The sequence below is a fragment of the Talpa europaea genome, assembly GCF_964194135.1.
Source record: "Talpa europaea genome assembly, chromosome: 4".
In the NCBI taxonomy this organism is placed as follows: Eukaryota; Metazoa; Chordata; class Mammalia; order Eulipotyphla; family Talpidae; genus Talpa; species Talpa europaea.
In genome coordinates, this window is record NC_140070.1 from 35,909,717 (window position 1) to 35,932,112 (window position 22,396).

Sequence of the window (22,396 nt, forward strand, 5' to 3'; positions counted from 1 at the left end):
CTTGAGCAAGATAAAGGTAAAATTAAGTTCTGAAATATACCACTTTTTCTATGATCTTGTACAGTTTTTCTATGATTCTATCTAGCAAGATATTTCTGAACTGCTTGTTGATATCACCTGTTCTCTCAAGTTAAACAGTCACACTCTAGCTTATTATCTATAATTTGCTGCTGCAATAACACTCAAGGCATATAACTGAACAGGAGCCTCTTACATCTACTGTTTTTAACATAGACTGAGCATTACTGCACTGCCTCCCCCTTCCAGGGAACACTGAAGATGCCTTCAGAAAATTCAGTGTTCCACACCGACAACCATGGTCAAAAGTTGACAATTCTTCCCACACAAGCAAAGCCTAGAATCCATGGGAAATATGTCTGCCTTTACCTCTAAGCAGGACAGGCCAGCCAGGAGAGAGGGATTGGAAAGTAGCATGTTAGGAATAACAAATGCTCTCTAAGCAACCTAGAACAAAATACCTAAGGCTGGAAGAAAATGTCAAACCCTGCTGTGAGCTAAAGCTAGCAGGAAGTGGCGGTCTGCATGTGGACGCCTGCCAGTGGCCATTAGGGAGGGTGAGGTACTGCCCAGGGAGTTGGCACCCGCGTTCATCTCAGACAGGGATGCTTATGAGTGACCGATGACAAGCTCTCCTAAAAGAACTATTTAATTGCTTTCAGAGAACCCTCTCCCTTGTTGACCATATTGTTCAAACATATGGGAATTTGGGGAATTATTTAATGCCAAATGAACTGAAATCGGCTAATTAGATGAACTCTCACATTGTGCATTGTGAATAGCGAGGTTCGGCTTGATAAAAACTTCAACAGCATTAAGAGTCAGGGGCAGAGTGTGGAGTGGGAGGGCTGCATTAAACCGGCATTGGGCATTTCATAAGTGCAAAGGAAATCAAGATTTATAGCTAATCCTCCCCCTGTGAAAAGTGTCTGTGACTGTAGGTCTCTCTGCTGAGGAACAAACTTTATCAATCCACTTTCCCCCACATAATTAATAATACTTCGCCCTTTATTTCTACTTCGTATCTGTGGCGATCAGGGAGATTTACAAATATTAAAGTTCTTCACATACCTGAGGGGGCAGGTTTTGCAGCATAAGGTCATAAAGTGACGGTCATCAAATGACCCTAAATTTTGGATGCATGGATCCTGCTATCTGTGACAAAATGTGCTTTCCTCCCTGGGATTTTCGGCCAAATTGCTGGCTCTTGTGCATTCCAAAGAAATACAGGGCAAACAAACATATCCTGAGTGTTGTCACGGCTGTAGATTAAGACATTTGAGGACAGGCAGGTGGCTGGGGTCTGGACAAATGGATCTGGCCAAAGATGGTTTGTCAGGAAAACATGGGTGGCATAAAAGTTTCTACGTTACAGAAAATATGATAAGGAAGACTTCATGTTCCTGCTGGGGGGCTGAGGGGGTGGGGTGGGGGCGAAGCAACACATTTTTCTAAAATTGCTGTGAGCTAATAATAACTGTGAATTAATACCAGCAGTGATTTCAGGACCATCATATAAACCACCTTGGCACATTACACACCCTAGTGCAGATGGGAAAATCTGCCTGCACGGGACTTTTGCTACTTAAATTTTTCATTCTGTTCTCTCTCTCTCCACATATATATGCTGAGCATGTTTATGAATGCTTATGGGCATAAAAAGATCAATAATTTAAGAGCTAGGTCTGCATAACCAGGTGGTTTGTTGAACAATTGTATGGAAACGTGGATGTGAATTCAAATGCTCATACCACACCACTGATGGTTCTGGGTTGGGGGAGTCCCCGATGCTTCAGCTTTGCAGACTTGATGTGCCGCTATCTCCCCCCCCCCCCAATATATACGTGCTTTACACACAGACACAGACATAAACATCACGGGGACATTTTCCTTGCAGATCTGGAAAGAAATAAGACCTCTTTTAGTTAACCACATGGTTAACCCTTTTTAATTGGCAGAAAATACTAGAGCAGAAGAATAGCTGCAGAGAACAAATGGAGTGGGCAACAGAAATCCTAAACTCTCCCTAGAGTCATCACTGCTCTTTATGGAATCATCCACAATGTCATGTCCCTTGACTGATCATTTCTCTGTCACGAAAATCAGGCAGTATGGCAAATGGAGAAGCCCAAGAATTTATTTTTTTAATGAAAAGAAAATGCTATTTTTCTTTCTGAGGTAATGCTTGTTTACAGCACTGTATATGTCTTAGGTACAGGTTCACAGCTCTTCAAACGTATGTTGCCACACCATGTCCACCACCAAAGTCCTCCAACACAGTCCATTGGACTCCCCCCACCCCCGAAGCATTTCTGAGCCTCACTTTTCTCACATGGAACATAACACCTACTCTAAGATTGTTTTGAGAGTTAAGAAATGCAGCATAAAAAGCACCTACACTGTGCTCACAGAGTGAGGGTATATACCTTAACATGTCAAATCCTGAGGCATGTGCACTATGGACATTTAAGGCACCGTGGGAGATACTGGTCTCCTCACTCTCATCCTTGCCTCCCACAGTCTGTCTTTACTCAGCAACCAGAAGAATCCCACCAGCACCAACTGATTCCCACCTCAAGGAAATGCAGCTGTTCAGCTCTGGAGTGCTCAGTGCTGCCTGGGAGAGTTTTCCTCTAGAAGCCACACTACTAGTTCCTCCATACCCCCAGGTCTTTGCTCAAATAATGCCTAGCAATGAGGCTCTCCTGACCCTGCCTAAGCAAAATAATTACAACATTGCCTACACCAAAGGCTGATCTTTGCTTTTCTTTTTCTCCATAATGCTTATTGCTTCCTAATGTACTATACCATTTGCTTCCATTTTTTTTTTTCCTCTCACAAACTGAATGCAGCTCTATTAGACCAGGTATATTTTTCCCTGTTTTGTTCATCGTTGTATCTCCAGTGCCTAATATATATATATATATATATATATATATATATACACACACACACATACATACAGGTTGTAAACACTTAAAAATATTTGAAAGTGGTTCCCACTGAGCAATTCTGGAACATTTGATCATCAATGTAAATAATGGTAGTAAAGGATTATAACACACTGAATAAAATTAAGGACCTATGAAACATACAGATATAATGAATGAATGAATAAGAATGAAAAACCCTTTTGTGAAAGAAAAATAAAAACTAATAAATGTATAGTCATTTAGCAAGTATCCTATTAATGCTTGATTCAGTGAAAAGTTATGAATGGATCCTTATCTATTTAGTGAAAGATTGAAGACTAAGATGACTATAGTTTCAAATTATCTTCCCTCAAAATATTTGTAAACGATAAATATTACTTTATAGTGGAGAACTTTGGCAGACACAATCTAACAAAGTTATCAAAATTAACATTTCCAGTAATGGGATGAATGGGCAGCATGTACTGTCTGATATGACAGTGAAAAGTGTTCAGCATTACTTCTGTATCATTCCTGCCAACAAAACACAACATGCATTTAACCAAAAGGCTGTATCAGACAAACCCAAACTGAGGAATATTCTGTAAAGTAACTGATCTGCCAACACTAATGTTGGCCAGAATTTTTTTTTTTAAACTTGCAATGTTTCTTTTTTTTTTTTTTTTTTTATTTATCTATACAAGCACTGGGCACAGTCAGAAGCGCGGGGGGGTGAGAGAATTCACCAGAGCCAGAGCAGGGAGCAGAGCAGGCAGAAGGAGCGCAGTACACTGCTGAGGGGAGCAGTGGGCGGCAGGAGAGGTCTGCGTGCCATGTAGGACCCTCCTCTGGTGGCCGGGCAGCAGCCGGGGATTATACCAGTGCTGCAGAGGCTGCGGGCAGCTTCGCAACCCAACGCTCAACCTCTGCGCCACTGGGGAGGCCCAGGCCAGAATTTTGAAATACAAAGACTGACCCAGAAACTGATCCAGATAAATGGAGACTCAAGTTCCATGACAATAGAATGCTATGAATGGACTTGGATTTTCATTTGCTGGGAGGAACATTATCTGGATAGTAGGTGAAATATAAATAAGCCTGTGGAATAGAAACTAGTATAGTACCAGTGTTTGTTTCCTGATTTTTGTTTGATAATTGTGCTGTGTTTATGTGAGAAAATTTCTTATGTTTAGGTTAACCTCAATGAAGAAATATCTAAGGGTAAAAAAGTGTTTGTGTTTAAGTGTATTCTATTTGTGTGTATACAGCATATATACACATAAGTATAAACATACACACATGTATACATACACATGTACTTACATATATGCAAAGAGAGAAGAACAAATGTAACATTAAGTTTTGCAAATCTCGGTGTGAGATAGCTGGGAATTCTTTACATTGTTTTTGTCACTTTTCCATAAGTTTGAAATGAGTGAAAAATACAATTTTTGAATGACCGAATGAATGAACGAGAGAGGCCCAGGGAGAATTTTTCCAGATTCTTACAAGGAAATCAGTGGGTGACTGACAACTGCAAAAACATTGTGTGGGTTGGGGGGTGATGGTGGTGCTGAGGAGATGGTCCAGATCTCACGCATAGTAACTGGCTTTCTGCAGTGCCCACCTGCACACTCACTCCTACATAAGATATGCTAAGGAAGCTCAGACACGAGGTGACAACTGCCAACCACAGCAAATTGGGGGGTGTATCTGGACACATTGGGTTTTGGTGCTTAACATTTCTTGACCTGATTCTAGACTTGTAATGAGTCACTTTCTTCAGCAAAACAACTAACTCTGTATTTTGTGATTTGATACTCGTTGTTTTGTTTGCTGTGCTCTGCTTGGTAATTATTGTTCCCTCATTTCCTCCTTATGGTCCATATTATAGATTAATGTAGGTTTGGTCACCTTTACCTAGAGTTTCACTCAAGAATGCAGGCAGGAGAGTAATGATAGTTTTACTATGCCAGGCCCTGGGTCGATACACAATTAAATCATATTTTAATGGAATAGACATAAAAGGCAGATAGATGGAAACTGTATTTAGTCTTAAAATTAGAGCTCAGAAAGCAAGGTAGCTTTAGCCTCCTACAGCTTTTCTACTCAAGGAGATGCATAGGCTTAACTATTACTCTTTCTCTTTTCATTAAAGCCCCATATATTTACCTAGTGTGCTAACATTACTGTGGCTAAAAAAATCAGGATTTGGGGTTTATTGTTTCTGTTGTTTTCCTTGGGTCAGACAGCTGACTGCAGCTCAGAAAAAATGATACCCACAGAGGCTCCACTAGTGACTAACCCTTTAAAGCCATCTTGGCTTTCAGCCAACCCCAATACCATGACCAGGTCTCCTGAGGGCTTTAACTCTAGCAACTGATACATACAATTTTAAAATAATAACTTCTGGAAAGGGAGAAGAGGAATGAGGAGCAAAATAGAAGAAAAGAATAAAGCTAAGTAAAATCTTCTTTAATAGTTTCCTCTATTAGCTTTTAGGTAGTCCTAAGACTGCAATTCAGAATTCTGTAATTCAGAATTCCTTGGGTAGTTGATTTAAAATTATACTCTTAGATACCACCAATGAAAATTCTGATTCAGGATTTCAGGGTTAAGCCCCAGGAACCTGAATTTTATACTATACTGCATTTCCTAAATGCAACATTAGCATTTGGGAAGTGTTCTTGGGGGAAAATATCCAAAGTAACACTTCACACAGTGGGGCTTGGTGGCTTGTGAAATATAGACAGGGTAGGTTTCAGAAAGGGAATGTGGATAATGGTCTAGTTTCAATGCTCTATCATAAGCATTTGTTAATGGACGCTACCACTATGGTTTGAATACCATTAAATGGTATGCTGCCACTGCACAGAGACTCTCTACATCCCATTGACTAAGCAGCATATGTACTAATAAGCAAGATGTCAGGTTGGGAGGTTGATTAGCAGTAACTGGAAGTAACGTTACAGCTCATCCAGCCATTATATTCCATTAGCGGGGCGAGGAAAGGAGCAGTCAGTACAGTGGATCACAACATGCAATGAGCACAATTCACTGAGGAGAGAAGCATATGGCGCTGCTATTAAAGGGTTTAAAGATCTAGGTCACCGACTCGGTATTATCTGAAATAGGATCACAGGATGGGAGATGGCACAAGGGGGGCTGGGGTGGGAGGGGAATTACATACACACTGGAATGAATATCTGAGTTTGCTGAAATTTGAGCAACACCACACTGAGAGATTAAACTGTTTGCATATGTTAAACGGCTTTAGTTTACACGCACATTCATAGGGTGTTTACCAATTAATATACTAAAGGAATCACAAATCATGTGTAAATCACCAGTTCCTAGACACAATTTAAGCCTCATCTTTCATGCAGTGTCAGGTTCGCATTTAGCTTGTTTACTAGGAGAAGCGGAATGATGGCTCAGTGAAAGGGCTTTAAAGTGAAAGATGGTGCAGGAAGGGAGGAGCGTGGATCTACGCAGATTGCTGCTGTGACATTTTTCATATCCATTAAGTTGTTGATTCATTTACATCTTGAATGGGAAAATAGCCTTCTCTGGAGGAAGGCTGAGCCTCATTTCATTTCAGCCTGGGAAAATACCTCATTGTACAGATGAGGAAACAGAAAGGTATAACAGAGGCTGAAGTGACCAGGACAAGGTCACACTGTGGCACAACTGGGACCTGTTTGTGGTGGTGGCTGTAGGACACATGTGTTGGACAGTGGAAGGAACAGACGCTCCCTGGACAAAATCACCCAAACCTGGAATTTCTAAGGTAAAATGTTCTTATAGGAGTTGCTGAAATTGTAGTTATAGCCACAGGAGAAAGCCTGAGGTCCACAGTGGTCACCATAGAGACGTGCGTGGTTTGTTGCTATTGCCAGGCCACAGTCTTACTGACTTAACACAACACAAATTTATTATCTCAGTTTTGTAGGTTAGACGTCTCACTGAATTAAAACGGAAGAGTCAGCAGGGCTGTGAGCCTTCTGGAAGCTCTAGGGGGAAATCCATTTCCCGGCCTTTTCTAATTTCAAGAGGCTGCCTGTGTCCTTGTCTGGGGCTCCCTTCTGCCACCTGTGAGCAAGCAGTTGTGCATCTTCATCCCTGATGTGCCTCTGATACTGCTGCCTTCCTCTTAGAAGGATCCCAACATTGGGCTCTCTTGCACAACCCAGACTAAGCTCTCCTTTTCAGGATTCCTAACCTTAATCACATCTGCACACTCTGCCATGTAAAGTAAGATACTCATGAGTTCCAGGAATGGGATATAGATATTTTTGGAGGGACAATTCTGTCTACTAGCAGCCTTTTCCTGGCTTATTCACTTTAAAATTAGAACCTTCAAACCCTCTGCTGTTGCCTCTTGACTCACCGCTGTCTCCCAGACACCCACCTCATCATTGGACTGAGATGTTGTGTCACTATTGGATTATTTTCTTTGCTTCAGCTGCCAGCACCCCACCTGAATTTCCAAAGTGAAGCTCTTTATGTTCATACACTTTTATGGGGTCCTGGAAAGTTGTTATGGTTTGTCTTAAAGATTATAACCAAGGGCGAGTGAGGAAGGGGGTCATGCAGGTTTTCAGTGGACTGTGTGAGTTGTCTTAGAAAGCGTGGAGGCAGCCTGTGTGTGGGCTAGTGTATTCTCCAGGCATTTTTATTAGGCTATAACTAAGTGAAGTGGAAAGGATGATATATATTAAATATCTTAATTGGACAGGTTATTTCTACTCGGCGCATGGGTAATAAAAGAGATGGCACATACAAATAAAAATAATTACAGTATGTGGTGTTCCTTTACAATGTGCAATCAAACTCATGAACCAATGACTTTCCTCTTATGGAACAAAGGTGCGGCTTCCCTTCAGGTCTATTAACAACATTCACAAACCATTGTTATCTTGTCAATGGCATCTTTAATTAAAGACTCCCCTGGACCACTGTAATCACTTCACATTGTGAGTTCACGTAGGCTGTAAATTTGCTTTGATTAAAATGCTGGCAATTTTTATTTATGGGTGTTTGTAACCAAGGGAGTGTGAGGTGGATGGGGTGGTGAAGAACATGGTGTAGGGAAAGTCTCTTTTCCAAAAAAAAGCAGATCATAAAATACAGTGGGAGAATTCCTCCCCTCCTGTTTTCCTCCTCTTTCTCTATTTCTCCCTTCTTCTCCTCACTTTTGGGGGTAATGGTGTTCTATTCTAACTTAAATGACTTTGTGAAGAAACCATCATGATTTGACTGCAGAAAAGAGCACAATCTTCAGCTAAAGGTGCATTAACCCTTCTAGGCCATTAAGATACCATTTGATAAATTGCCCCTTTTATTACACTGCATGGCACTGGTAGCCTGCACGAATTAATGTCTCCCAAATGGCAGCAATTTACTCCCCTTGCACTAGCAAAAAAAAGTCTTTGTTACTTAGGGAACGTATCTCCTCAGCAGTTCCCTGTGGCTGTTATAGAATTAATTAATGCCAGATCTCCTCAGAGGGAAAGGTATGTGCTATCAGTTTGATACTTCCCATTAAATTTTCTAAAACTCAAAGCAATAAACTGGATCCAAATCCATGAAGCACCATTCAACAGAAACACAATGTGTTTCTCTCCATCACTACCAAGAAAAGTCTGGCAAAGTGAATAGTCTTAAAGCTTGTTCAAGGTGGCATACACCACCTGCCCAACTAGACAGGTCATTGATCTCTAAATACCTACATACCAACTCACCTGGAGCACACTTTTCCATTCATTTCTCTTAACATCCACAAACCATTGTTATCTTGTCCATTGCATCTTTAATCAAAGACTCTTCTGGGCCACTGCAATCACTTCATATTGTAAGCTCACAGAGACTTTAAATTTGGATCCATACATTGTACCTTTAAGGTATAAATCATAGGCCAGAATGTTATGAGATGTGGAGGTGGATGCAGAGGACCTGGCATAAGGAGTCCTTTATGCCTTCACAAGGTTCTTGACTTTAATTTTTTTGATTATATCCAAAGGGCAAGTTCACTATATTTCAAAAAAAAAGGGAGAAGATGCTTGCACAGACACAAGTGGGCAGGAAGAGTGGCTGCTGCTGTTTTGTAAAGGGAAGGGGTTTATGAAAAGAAACACCTGCATAATCATAGGCAGGAGGGCTGCTGATAGTGTTCATTTGGGGAGGGTTCATTCCTTTGTGGAATTGTTATCTATTGATAAATTAATTACTTCTAGGGTATGATTAGGCTTATATGTAAGGACCAGTGATTTTTCTGCAAGGGTCCTCCATCTCCATATCCCACCTCTGCTCTGTGCCTCTGGATACTTCCTATAGCAGTCTGATGCTTGCTACAGCTGTTGGATTTTTCACTTCTAGAGCTGGCTTAGTGACTGTGTTTACCATTTCTAGCCCCACCTGCAGTTTCTGGTTTTTTGATGTTGCCATCAATCCAAACCATATTGTAGTGGTTTGCACACAGGACTTCCCATATGCTAGCTAAGGGTATAAAGTCATTTTGTCGCCTTCGCTAAAATCCTAGAATGCAGTTAATAGACAAAATTGATAGAAGATAAAATTGAGGCCTAGAGAAAGAAATGGTCATACAGTCTATAAGTAGCAAGGGGGATTAGAACTCAGATCTTCTGCCTCCTTGTGTTCTTATCACTTTACTACACCATCTCACTTCTGATAATTCTTTCTCATGGGATGCCAACCCCTAGGTGGGCAATACTTTCCTGACAAGTTATATACATGATCAATTCACTTCAGTGAACACCAGGATTGGCAGCTTCTTATCTAGCTAGGAAGGCAAAGAAAACAAAGGAAGCCAGCAGGTTTTTCTTTGTGTGAGGGAAAGCAGCAAGCATAGTCTCTTCCCAAGATGGTGAAGTCTTGCTGTTAGTTTTAGTTCCAATGTCATTTGATTTAGCAGTCATCGTTTTTCTTGGTTATAAATTATATTAGCCTTTATTTTTTTTTAGTTTTTCTTTAATCAGTGTTCTTCCTACCCCTCCTTTTGTAAGTCAAAGACAGACCTGTATTTATTCCCAGGAAATAAACCCAAAGTTGCTCCTGGAGCAACTATGACAAACTCTCAGGTGACCCTCTGCTGGCAAATGTCTCCCTACTAATTAATCATCAGTTCCCAAGTCACTATTCTGGGAATTATCTTCCACTCCTTCATCTCTTTCACCACATTAACACACACACACACACTCTCTCTCTTACTCTCTCTCTCTCTCTCTGAGTTCCTCCCCAAATCTCTTTCAAAACTTCCTACCGACAGCAATGTAGGATTAGAGAAAGGATTTAAAATGTTCACAACTAGAAACAAGGCCACTCCAAAGTAGAGTGACTATAATTTACTGTACAAATTGACATACTTTCGAGGGTGAAAAGGGGCACTATAAATAATTGTGCCAGGCAATATGAGGCACATGTTCAATGTACTCACAGAAAGCCCTGGCAGGATGAAGACTTGAACTTGGGCAGACAGTGAACATGAAGTGGAGGATTATATATCTAAAATGTGAATATGCTCAGGTCTCCTAATTTTTAAGCCTCATCAATCCCTAGTCACTAACAAATTTTAATTTTCTCTAGGAGGCAAAAGTACTCTACATGGTGTTGTCCTTGCTTATTTTTTAAAACCTTTTCCTTACATTCTTCTACCATATTTTGTTCTGATTTTCTTAGTTCCAAGACACAATGCTATTTATAGATCTGTGCCTTTTGAACATAATATTCTCTTTGAGTCAAATGTTACTTCCTCCATGAAACTTCCCCTGATCCTTTAGATAGGGTTTATCCCTCATTAATAGTGAACATTTGTGTGTCTTTGTCACCACATGTATCACATTATGGTATAATTATTCATTTAAGTAACTGGGTTTACTTTATTGTGCTATTAAGTGGTTGTAATTATTTTAGTAATTGCTAATAATTGTGCTTAGTGGAACTGTCCATAGTACCAAGATCCCTTGAAGACCTTTCATTGTGATTCTATAACATTTTAGTATAACATTTAGTCATCAAAACAGTTTAATATCTTGTTTAGGATTCATTTTTTTTTTTTTCATTTAAAAACTTGATTCTTAATCTGGCTCAAAATTCCAACCCCAGCCCCAGCATTCATGCACACAGACACATGTGTGCACACTCATGCAAGTGCACATTTGCACATGAGGCTCTAGATTCTTGGACTGGAGAGGAGGGAACAGGCCGTGTGCTCCCTTGTATAGGCCTTCCTCCATGAGATTACACCTATGATATTGTGGCAGAAAGAGAAGGAAAACCACATTTTCTCTTTAACTACCTATGGTAATATGGCCATCTTTATCTTGGATGACTTGTTATCATTTTTTAATTTTATTTTTATATTCCCCATACAATTGCAACCCCCTTATTTTGACCCAAATCCCTCCTTTTCCCACCCTCTACCCTCATAGTGTGTCTCTGGTTCATAATTGTTTGTTGATTTTGATTTTTTCTTTCTTATAGTTATTCTTTTTCCTGGTCCCTTATTTAGGTTTTCTAGATTTCTACTATGAGTGAGACCATCCGGTATTTTTCTTTTTCTTTCTGGCTTATTTCGCTGAGCATGAGCCCTTCCAGTTCCATCCATGTTGCTGCAAATTGCATGTGTTTATCTTTTTTGACTGCTGAGTAATATTCCATTGTGTATATGTACCACATCTTCTTGATCCAGTCATCTATTTTTGGGCATTTGGGCTGTTTCCAAAGCTTAGCTATTGTAAATAGTGCTGCTATAAACATAGGGGTTCAGGTGCTCTTTGGAATTAATGTTTCTGCATCCTGATGACTTGTTATCTTAAGATAATTGTTAATGGATTAAGTATAGATGGTCCATGACTCTAGAAGTACTCACTGACAGAGGGTGCAGGTGACTGGATGGCAAAGAGTTGCCCCTGAGCATCTGTAATTACATGTGGGTTTCAGGTCCATCTGCTGACTAGTTCTCAGCTCACCACACCTGCCTCTGCCCTCTGAGCCTCACATTGAAGTGGCTGCTGGCAAATCTGTTTTTCATTTCACCTGTCTGGTCCCAGTTCCTGACTAGAGTTCATCTTCTCTATCTCTTGGGATATATAGGGACGTGGAAATTATGGAAGTACTGTTTACCTCTCTTTCTACTTGGCTTTAACAGCATGCTCTCTCTTCTCAACAACCCCCTCACTCACTCCCACTCCCCAGTAGCATGGAATAAAGTGAACAAAGGAAGGAGGAGAAAATTAAGGATCATGGTTCACTTCCTGCAGATGACGCACATTTTATTAGTAATTCTCTTAAGGTTACTCTCTGGCAGGAACACATTTTTTTAAAGTGTACTCTTCCAAGATGTCACTTTTCTTCAAATCCCATTCTTTTGTCAGTAGGGAGAGGGAGGGAGCATTGTATGAGTGGCTGGGGGAGTGGCCATTCTGACAAAATGATGCTTCTCAGCAGGCCCTGAGGGAGGCAGCAACATGAGCTGTGGCAAGGTAATTGGCAAATACCTGAAATTAAGGTGTTGGGTTACTAAGTTCTATGTTTGTTTGTTTGTTTGTTTTCCTAGTCAGCTTGGAGCTCTGTCAATTTCAAAAAATTACAGAAAAAGTTCACTGTGTCCTCAAACACCATCCTAATACATATGGACAACCTGCCTCCTCCAACCCTCACCTCCACCAGAGATAATCTAAGGTGTAAGAGATCCTATTCATCTTGGCCCATGATACTGAATACATTTAGCACTTAATAATTATTAACTGAATTTAGCTCATAATATCAACTGTGAAAATGATTCTAGAAATATCTACATTGCCTCTACACCAAATATACTCAAATGCAGTATATTTAGCCTGAGCTGGGAGATGACTTGAGACAAAACTTAATCCTTCAAGCTGGAGAAGGTGAACAGAGATGCAGAGCAGGCCAGACGTTTGTAGTCAGGATGGCTCCCCTCTGGAACTGTCCTGAGGTCACCTGGTGTCAGGGTAGAGCTGAAGGCAGGTGCTCTTATTTGGCGTCCAAGAGACAAGATTTTGACAGGGACCATGACACTAACTGCAGTAGCCTGGTTGGCAGGGATCTCTTGCCTTCTAAAAAATCAGCCTTCAGATGCCCCAGGAAAAATGTAGCAGTTTCATTTTATTCAAATAAGATATTTTAGAATGATCAGATGTGTGCTTTGACATAAAGAATAATTCACTACTGATTTGTTTCATTAGAACTCCATTTTGATGAGCATAATGATACAGACACATTTTGTTCACATTCTTCTGCAATGAGGTGTTCCTGGACAGTCTGAGCACATGTCTGTGCTTAGGTCCTCTATTAGGCACAATGGCAGAGGGAAGCCAATGTGTGTGTGCATATTTATGATTCTGTAATGTGGGTGTTGCCCTTGCTGCTGTAGAGCAAAAGTCACATGAAGCCCTTCTACAGGAGGAGCCTATACTGCAAGGTTCAGCTACAACTCTTCTGGAAAACAGTCTACCTTCTTGCTTCCATCGCCCAGAGCTGCTGCTTCTATCTTCCTAGTCTTGTATTGATCTTATTTTATACTTTGCTATTAAAACCACTGCACCTTAAACACCTTAAATAATGTTTCATAAGATCACCTAATTACCTTCCCGATCTGCACCCCAAGATGATGTAGCCACTGGGCAGACCACACTATTTGATAGCAAGAAAGAAATGAAATATCCCATGTGATTCCAAATTGCAAAATAAGTGTGCTTTTGTAAATTCTTCAAGAAGATTACTTAGATTTCCAATTCTAGTCTAACCATTTGGTCAGGAATATCCACATGACAATGTAATTGGAAAAAGAAATGAATGTTTGCCTTTGGTTTCATTTTATTGCTTCTCAGAAGAAAACTCCATCTAATAATTTTCTGGTCCAGTTCTTTACTCTCTAACCACTGCAAGGGGAGGGTTGCAGAAAGAGAGCTGGGAGATGCATAGTGGGAAGATAGTGCAACATCAATATCATTTTCTTATTATAATGCCTGTGGAATCTGAGACAGTTGATTTTTTTTAATTTCCTTGTTTAAATACCTTAATTTTATAAAAATTGTATTAAAACCTGATTAGAAAGGATGAAGACTTGCAAACCACCCTCCCCTAATCCCTCCACCCCCCAAAAAATCAGACAAACCAAGAGTTTTTCAAATTAAAGTCTGAGAAAAGAGACTAGCTTTGGGGAGAATGGTTTCCTCCCCACCATGGGGGTTTGTAATAAAGGATGCAACTTTTGGCATTATGTTTGCTGTGTAAATATCCTTGATCCAGGAGGAGCCCAAGGGCTTCAGCAAATACTCTGGCAGCTACAATTTCTTGCCATTGCCCTTGGGTGGGGGATGTGTCTAGTTCCTTTTTGGTGATAGTACTCAGTGTCCTCTGCTTTGTGAGTGAGTGATCCTTGGTGCATGAAACTCCCCACTGCTTCTGTCTGTGGCAAAACCTGGGGTAGATTTGGAGTCAAATGTACATTAAATCACTTTGCAAATTACACTGAAATATAGGAATGTAATTGTTACTTTTTCTAGGATGCAAAGCTCCCCCCCACTTCTAGCAACCCAATTAAGTATATATGTACAAAAAATAGGCAGGGAAATTTTCTTAAGCATTGTACCAACCAAAGTTCTAGACTGCTGGAGCAGGTTGAAAAGATTCATTAAGATGGCTGGTCCAGTCTGAAAGTGTCAACAGAGTAGGGATATTGAGTGACGACATGTCACTTTGCATTAAGTATAGAATGTCCTCCTAGAAACTTCTAGGAATGCACATAGATCTCACAAAGGAGATGGGGTACCTTCAGACAATGAGCAACCTCACTTAAAATGGCATCAAAATATAACAACCTGACACTATTTGAACACAGTGAGTTATTTGAAATCTGTGGTTCATTCCATATAGCCATGTCCCTGGGAACTGGGTACAGAATGTGGATCAGTGATATCAATTACAGTTCCACTAAATCATTATCCAGCTACACCAGGGTGGAACCCAGAAAGGAGTAACCAAAGTGCATTACCGATGGGGAAAATGAAAGATGATGTTTGGAGGATCCCACTGTACTTCTCTGTGTGTGGAGGCAAAAATGAAGGGCAGCAGTGTTGCTCCAGCTCTTTGAATTTGAGGAAGATTGACCTTATTCTGAGCACAAGTTCAGAATGACAGCACAAGATGAAAATGGGCTTTCAGCTGATATTTCAAACACAGGATGCCTCTAAATAGCTACATAAATGAACTCCAGATTAATGACTGGATTCAAAGTTGAAGAACTTGGATCCAAGAAGAGATGGAAAGAAATTCACCTGAACTTAAAAAAGCAGTAAGACCTTTTCTATTTTAATGTTTTGGCAGTAGTTTGGTGCTGCTCAAAGGCAAGTGAGGACTTCTGAGGAAGCTAAATGGGCCAGAGCCCAGTAGCAGTCAATTCCTTGAGAGACAGGGACATGTGAAAGGTTAGAACAACCTAAAAAGGTGTGTGTGCCTTCAACAATTTTATTTTCTCCTCCATTTACTAGACAAGGAAGTACAGTGCTCAGATATCTGAAGTCTTGATTGAACTGTTTCTGTTTCTCCCTACTTTCCTCGGGAACCATAATAATCTTGCACCTGAGATTCAGGTGGTTGAAGCAGTTGGTTAACAGGGAACATGAAAAGCTAGAAGTGGTCCAGGGGATGGCTGCATCAAGTCAAATTTGTCTTTTAAGATATGTGGATTCTGGTGAGTTTTTATGACTTTCTCTTATTTGACTACTGCAATCTGTCTCAGTCATCGAAGTCTTTATATACCTGATGTCCTTTGGCACTTTCTAGTTCCGACCTTTCTAAGCAGCTTCTGTAAGAGATTGGGGCTGAGGTAAGTTGTAAATTAGATGCCTTTGAAATGTGAACAGCTCTGGTGGGCTCTCACATAATGAGAAGGGGACAGATACTATGTCTAGACATAGATACAGTGGATCAATTAGTGATGACGGGGGGAGCATGCAGAGGTGGTGGTATCCAGGACGTCAGATTTAGATATGGCTGACTGGATTCTGCCTCCTTCTAGATGTTTGCAAGATCATGTGTTTATAAGCAAATGTATAGTTGACCATAACCTCAATATTAAGCAGTTATGTTTCTATAAATCAGAGGGATTAAAAAAAAAATGGTAACTCTCATCCTGCAAATGCCATTTTTAGGTCTGCTTAACTAAGATTTTTGAGTAAACCTTTCAAAAATCTCTGAGCCTCAGTTTGCCCTATCTTCCAGGTACATAGGTAAAGAGGTAGCTCAATAATACTAAGGAAATAACATGAAACAGCACAGCCCACATGCAGATCCACTAAGAGACTCACCAGCAGCCAACTAGCAACTTTCCTTACATTCCTTTCAAGCCCCAAGAACAGAAAATTAAAACCATTGGGCACCAACAAATCCTTTTATGGAAATGACTATCAACATCTTTTCGAACCATCTGTTTTCTGGCTGTTTTTTCTTTCAGTGTCTTTCCTTCACGTGTTCTTTGCTAACAACAACAACAAAAAAAATCTATTCTAAAATAACCAAGATGTTGTGACTGAAAATGCCAGAGGTATATATCCAGTTTATGAGAGAAATTGCTTTCGAAAGCAGAGTTAGGTTTATCTTGTGTGGAGGAAGGCCACATTTCCGCAAATAGTATAGTTGTGCTAAGAAAATAACCAACTGCTTTCATTAAGAGTATGTAACAAGATTTGTATATTTGTTCATGTAATTAGATTGAATGCTGCTAAAGCCTGTCAGATCTGAAAGCTATTAAGTGTAGACTGTTTTTACATTGAGGAAAGCTGCCTAAGAAAAGGTCTCTCAGCTTATGTCTGGTCTTCTATTGCCCTTACAAAGTCACAGGTCAAGCATTCTCTGCATTTGAATAATGCCTAGGATCTAAGAGTGCCTCCAGGCACTCTGTTGCAAGACTGTGATTTAGTGAACATTTATGGAGTATGTGCTTATGACTTGCCTGGGAATCACTATTTTGTATTTATTGGTCGGTGAGATAACTTAGGTTAGTTATATCTAATAAGGCAGAGCTGTGTTTTTCATTCAAGCCAATACTTTTGCAAGAGAGTTTTCCTTCTCTATAGTCAAGTAGCTCACTCTCGCCTTACACAATCTCCATGTCATATAATTTTAATAACTTCAGACTTCCTGGAGGAGCTGCATTCCATATTTAGGTGTCATGTTTATATGCTATCCTTCTGTCTCTCACCTGGGTTCACCTTGGTTGATGGACATATAAATCTCCCAAGAGTTCTCCTCCGGGATGGCGCCGTGTGGTATGAGCAAACTCACTCCTAAATCAGAAAAAAAAAAAAAAAAGTTTATTCAAAGATTTCCCAATTACCTTGAAACACTTGAGTTCCGCACAGATGCTCATAAAAAAGGTCCTCCTAGCAATTTATGAAATCATGATCTTTGGAAGTTTTATAAAATCCAAGATAATAACAGAGAAAACATCACTTCTTAACAACAACAACAAAAGGATATATTTCTCAACTGCACTCAAACTAGTTTTTTTTTCCTGTAATATTTTCCTAGCATTTGTTTAATTATCTTACAAGATTGTGTGTCCTGAGACCTGGCAATATTAAATATATCTGAGAACATAAAGAGTGTAATGATGTATCAGCTAACCTACTTCAAAATTTTAAGTATTTCTCTATTGTGTCTCTTCCCATAGGTTTCCTGAAAGGGTATCTGGGATGATGCTAGAGCTTCATACCAAATTATCTTACAAATTGTGCATCTGGAAGTAAATCTGGGAGGCAGTTAATAGAATGATCTATTTTGTCAAGAAAGAATAACAACATTGAGAATCTTAGGAAGCTTACAGATCATTCTTACATTCCTTCTATTTAGTCCTCTCTTTGTAAACAGAAGCTAGAAAAGGTTAAAGGTGATTTTACCATATTTATGCCAATGTCAAATTGAAAAAGAAAACCCAGTAGCCTTACTTCAATAAAATCGTATTATGCAGGGAGAGAAAGCATAGCAAAGCACATCGCAATGCATTCATTTGAAACGTCCACACTCTCATCTTGAATGCTGTGAAGTAAATATTTCACTCTGACCAAGAGAAAAGAGTCTAGAAAGGGCAGAGATTCTCTTTAATGTAGCTTCTTATTTATAAATAGAAATGAAATGGAGACACAGTAAGATCCTTCCAAAATAAAATCTCAGGGCATCCTCTTTTTCTTTGAATAGTACAACTTTCAACTTTTCCTTTCATTAGCGCTAATGTAGCCACACAGAAACCTTTCAGGTTTCTGATAATTTAAATCTAGAGATGGCTTTACTGATATCCTTCTGTGTACCTGTTAGCTTGCTATGGAATCAAGGAATGCAAGACACATTGCAAAACAAGTTATTTGTGATTCACACTTATGAGCATTATATATGTTCATTATATATATGTGTACTATATACAGAAGTACATATATGTAGTATATATGTACTATAGTACATATAATAGAAGCACATGTATAATATATATACATACTATATTATATATAGTAATATGCTAGTTAGCATGAGTACCTTTCACTAGTACTAAGAATGAGGCACATGCAAATCTTGCTTAGAGCTTTTCAGCAATGGTATCCATTTATATTCTGGACCTTAACATCAATAGTAGAGGAACTGCAATTGCCATACTTAAGGGCATCTGACCAGGCTATGCCTATCATTTCCTATTCTTCCTTAAAGGTAGTTGCTAAATGAAGTGGCCTTCATTATATCCTCCCCTGCTGTTGAGCAGATGTCATAATACACAGGATGTCAACCTGGGGGATACGTATCCATAGTGTGATAGAGAACTTTCTCTGTTACCTCTCTGTAAGACACTCTAGGACAACAGAGACATTCAGTCCTTCCTTCAACACAGAAGTGCAGGAAGCTGCCACTGGGCCATCTTAGGCCATTAACCCATAGCAATCACTTTATTGTACTCCCGTTTTTCTTTTCCTGTGTTTTCCTTTATTGATGTAAAAGTCACATGCAATGGAATGTACCCACTTCAAGTGTACAGACTGAGTTTTTGGAAAATGTAGACTTTTCACATGAAACTCATTGCCTTCAGTTGTAGAACATTTCTACCATCAAAAAGTTTCCTTGTGCCCTGTAGAAGGCAATCCCTCAACTGCCAACCCCCAAAACCAGCTATTTTCTTTCTCACATTAGATTAGTTTGCCTCTTCTAAACCTTCAAATAGAGGAAATCATAAACTGCCTAGCAACAATAAAGAGGTAGTAATGCTGTGTTACGTGGATAACACCTTGAACAAGGCCTGGCACTCCAAAAACTGAAAAATGAATATATGAATATGATTCAAAACTCTTTAATAAAATCAAAACTAGGCTTTGAGACAGGCTGTATTCTGTAGATCAGGACCAGCTGGTCAACTCTCAGCCCGAATCAGAATAAGTATGAGTGACTTCTGAGAAATGCTGTCTGTAGAACAGGTCACATTCATCCCTTTCAAGTCCATTTAATTCCCTGCATTTAGATTAAAAAAGTTATTCATAATACACCTAAATTTGATCTGAATCTAAAGAATCCTCATCATTTTAAATTATTTCATTTTCCTATAAGACATTGTAAGATTACTCTTCCCCAGCCCAAGTTTGCAAATTGTGTGTGAAGTCTGAAAGTAGGCAAACATAGAGGCAAGGGGTGTATTTGTGTGTGTGGGGAAGGGAATAGGGTGTGGTAGTATTGGTGGTGGTATATTTTATGAAGACTGAAAGGCACTGTGGAGCATCTTTCTGTTCATGGTCCTCTAAAGAAACTCATTTTAGAAATGTATTCTCCCCTAAACTCTACCTGCTGCCCCGACAGCCTTTTGATATGACAACAGCACCACCTGAGTTTCTTGTTGCATATTTTACATAATAAATGATTTCTATAGTGTGGGTCACCCAAATCTTTATTGTCAGGTACCATTCAATTATTTGGGATGGATGTCATTTGAACAATCTAATTTCTGTGCCTTGCTTCTTTATATTTTATCTCCTTAGGGCATATTTTACATTTATGTTAGGCAAATAACAGAACATATGTTTCAATTCCCCACACTTATTTTTCATTAAACTCATTCCCGGTGAACAACTCCAATCCTGTTTGGGGCTTCATGTTAGCTTAGAGCATGCCCCTTCACAAAGTAACTGTTTGGGAATCATTGTCATCAGAACTTTGAGTTTTCACCACACGTGCTTCTCAACTCAGAAGGGAAGAAATAGAAAAATCTTTCATCTCACACTCCTGGATGAATGTTAAACAAATATACCCAAAGAATAGGATGATCTTGGCATTTCCTCCACATATGCATAAACAAACACATATACACACTCTTAACAAATGAAGATGAGAAGTTATTCAACCAATAACTATCCAGAGAGCCTCCTTAGTGCCAAAATAAGAGAGTGGAGGGTTATGCATCTAGCCCATGCATAAAATATCAATGTGCAATGAGCTTTTATGATTCAGGTGTGTATAGCTTAGTCTCGCTGAAATGGCAGCAAGACTCAGTGTCTTGTACTATTTCTTTTTTCTGGAACCCACAGTTCCCAGTATTTAGGTTTTTACAAGAAGGGTACTTTGTAATGACTCCCTTGTTCAACAGTAAAGTCTCCTATCTGCCAGGGAGGATTACATCACACATTGACATTCATACATATTTAAATGAAGATCTTTACCAAGTCTTAAAACAATGACCAAGGATGATTTAGAGAATTGGAAATGTAGAAAACAAAATCATTATTAGGGCTGCCTCTGAGGATCATTTGTGTGAAAAAAGTTTTTAAGGAAGTGACTGATGTAGAAGAATGAGACAGCATTCATTAACTGGAAATAAATTGCAGTCTCAAATCACTAAGCTACTAGCATTTCAGTTAGCTGGGATGGTAGCATCAGACTAGTCCTGTTACAGATTTCATTTTACAAGATAAAATGTTCAATTTGGAGAGGTTGGTAAGATCTACCCTAGAGAAAATTCTGCCAAGGCCCTCCATGATGGTCCTAACTTGGTGCTAACCTGCTGTTTAATGACACTTGTTCTTTGCCCTCTCAGCCATGATACAGAACACCCCCTAGTTTTCCTTGCCTAGAGATCAAAGGAGAGATCGCCCTCTCTGTCATCCAGTTCAGTCTCAGATGGCAATTGTGAAGACTAATCCACAGATAGAATGTCATCTTAAAAGGTATCTGGGCTGTACATCCTTATGTATCCTTGTCAAAACATCAAATAAAGCTCCCTTCCAACCAATGGGGGACATACTGGGGAACTAATTGGATTTATGTTATAGCTCCGGAACTGAAGTTTGAATTCCAGAGTAATGTCATAGTAAACCTTTCCATTGCTCATCATAAAGTAACATTATAGCAAGGTCTAAGGACACTGACAGTATTTATTTTTGCAGTAACTGAGGAAATCTGATTGGGTATCATTTTACTAAATTACATACCAGCACATAAACCATACTTGGCTATAAACATGGTATTTTCTGGTCATGGTAAAGAACACTAACAGGGCTTTCTGATCATATTTTAGAAAATATATCTCAAAGGGGCTTGACTCTGGGGACTACCCAAGCCTTCTGAACAAACATGGCTGTCAACTCTAACCCAGCATTAAATGCAGTCAGTATTCAGTCCATACTGAGATGAAGACTGCAAAATCTAACCAGTATTGGTCCTGGTTTACTTTGTTTTGTAAATCAAGGGCTGATGGGTCTGGTATTTTGCTCTGACAGGGGATGGTAAACATCTTATGAAAGACTGGCAGATGCAATTGTATAAATACAAAAGGTTTGAACAAAGGCTGGAAAATACACCAACACACACCACCCACCTGTATTTGGCATTACTAAGCGTCCTCCTAAATGGCCAAAGACACCTGTCGTTCTCAGTTCTGTCCTTGTGGGGAGTGATGAGAGGTTTTGGATGTAGGGTGTTTTATTTCTGGGGTGCATTGTACTAAAGCTGCGGTTGTTTCCATGGGGGAAAGTCCCGGAATGATTCTTGCCATGGAACTCAGCTCTTTCAGACACTCCGAGGGAAACCATGAAGGAGCTCTGGACTTTGACTTTGATGTCCGACAAAGGGTTAAAGAGCGAGGATTCTGTCATGAGTTCTTTGTCCAGGGGATCCTGGAGGCAGATGGGCCCGCTGTATGTTCGGCTCACTGTCAGGTCTGGTTGCATGGAGGGATTCAAGAGCAGGGAGTTACCTGGTAAAAGAATACTGATCTGTCATTCAGAAACTAAGTCATCACAGTTACTCTCTCTTCATCTGCCTCTACTCTGTGCAGCCCCTCCTGTGTACTTGCCAGCTGCTCATGACAGAACAAGCCGTGCAGGCCACCAGAGTTTCTGGGACAGCCCCAACGGGCTGGTCACCAGTGACTAGAGCCTTGGAACGGGGAGCTCTGC

The 22,396-nt window shown here is 39.8% G+C and overlaps 1 protein-coding gene across 6 annotated transcripts in view; it reads right to left on the reverse strand.

Annotated features, from left to right (window-relative positions):
• UNC5D (unc-5 netrin receptor D) overlaps positions 1-22,396 on the reverse strand; it is a gene marked incomplete at its 5' end in the record, with an annotated part of 505,865 nt that overhangs the window by 39,083 nt on the left and 444,386 nt on the right. For all 6 annotated transcript variants that reach the window (XM_084231868.1, XM_084231869.1, XM_084231870.1 and 3 more), the window contains 2 exons: positions 17,179-17,263; positions 21,817-22,194. In XM_084231868.1, coding sequence (XP_084087994.1) covers positions 17,179-17,263; positions 21,817-22,194 — 463 coding nt within the window. The remainder of the gene's footprint in view (positions 1-17,178; positions 17,264-21,816; positions 22,195-22,396) is intronic.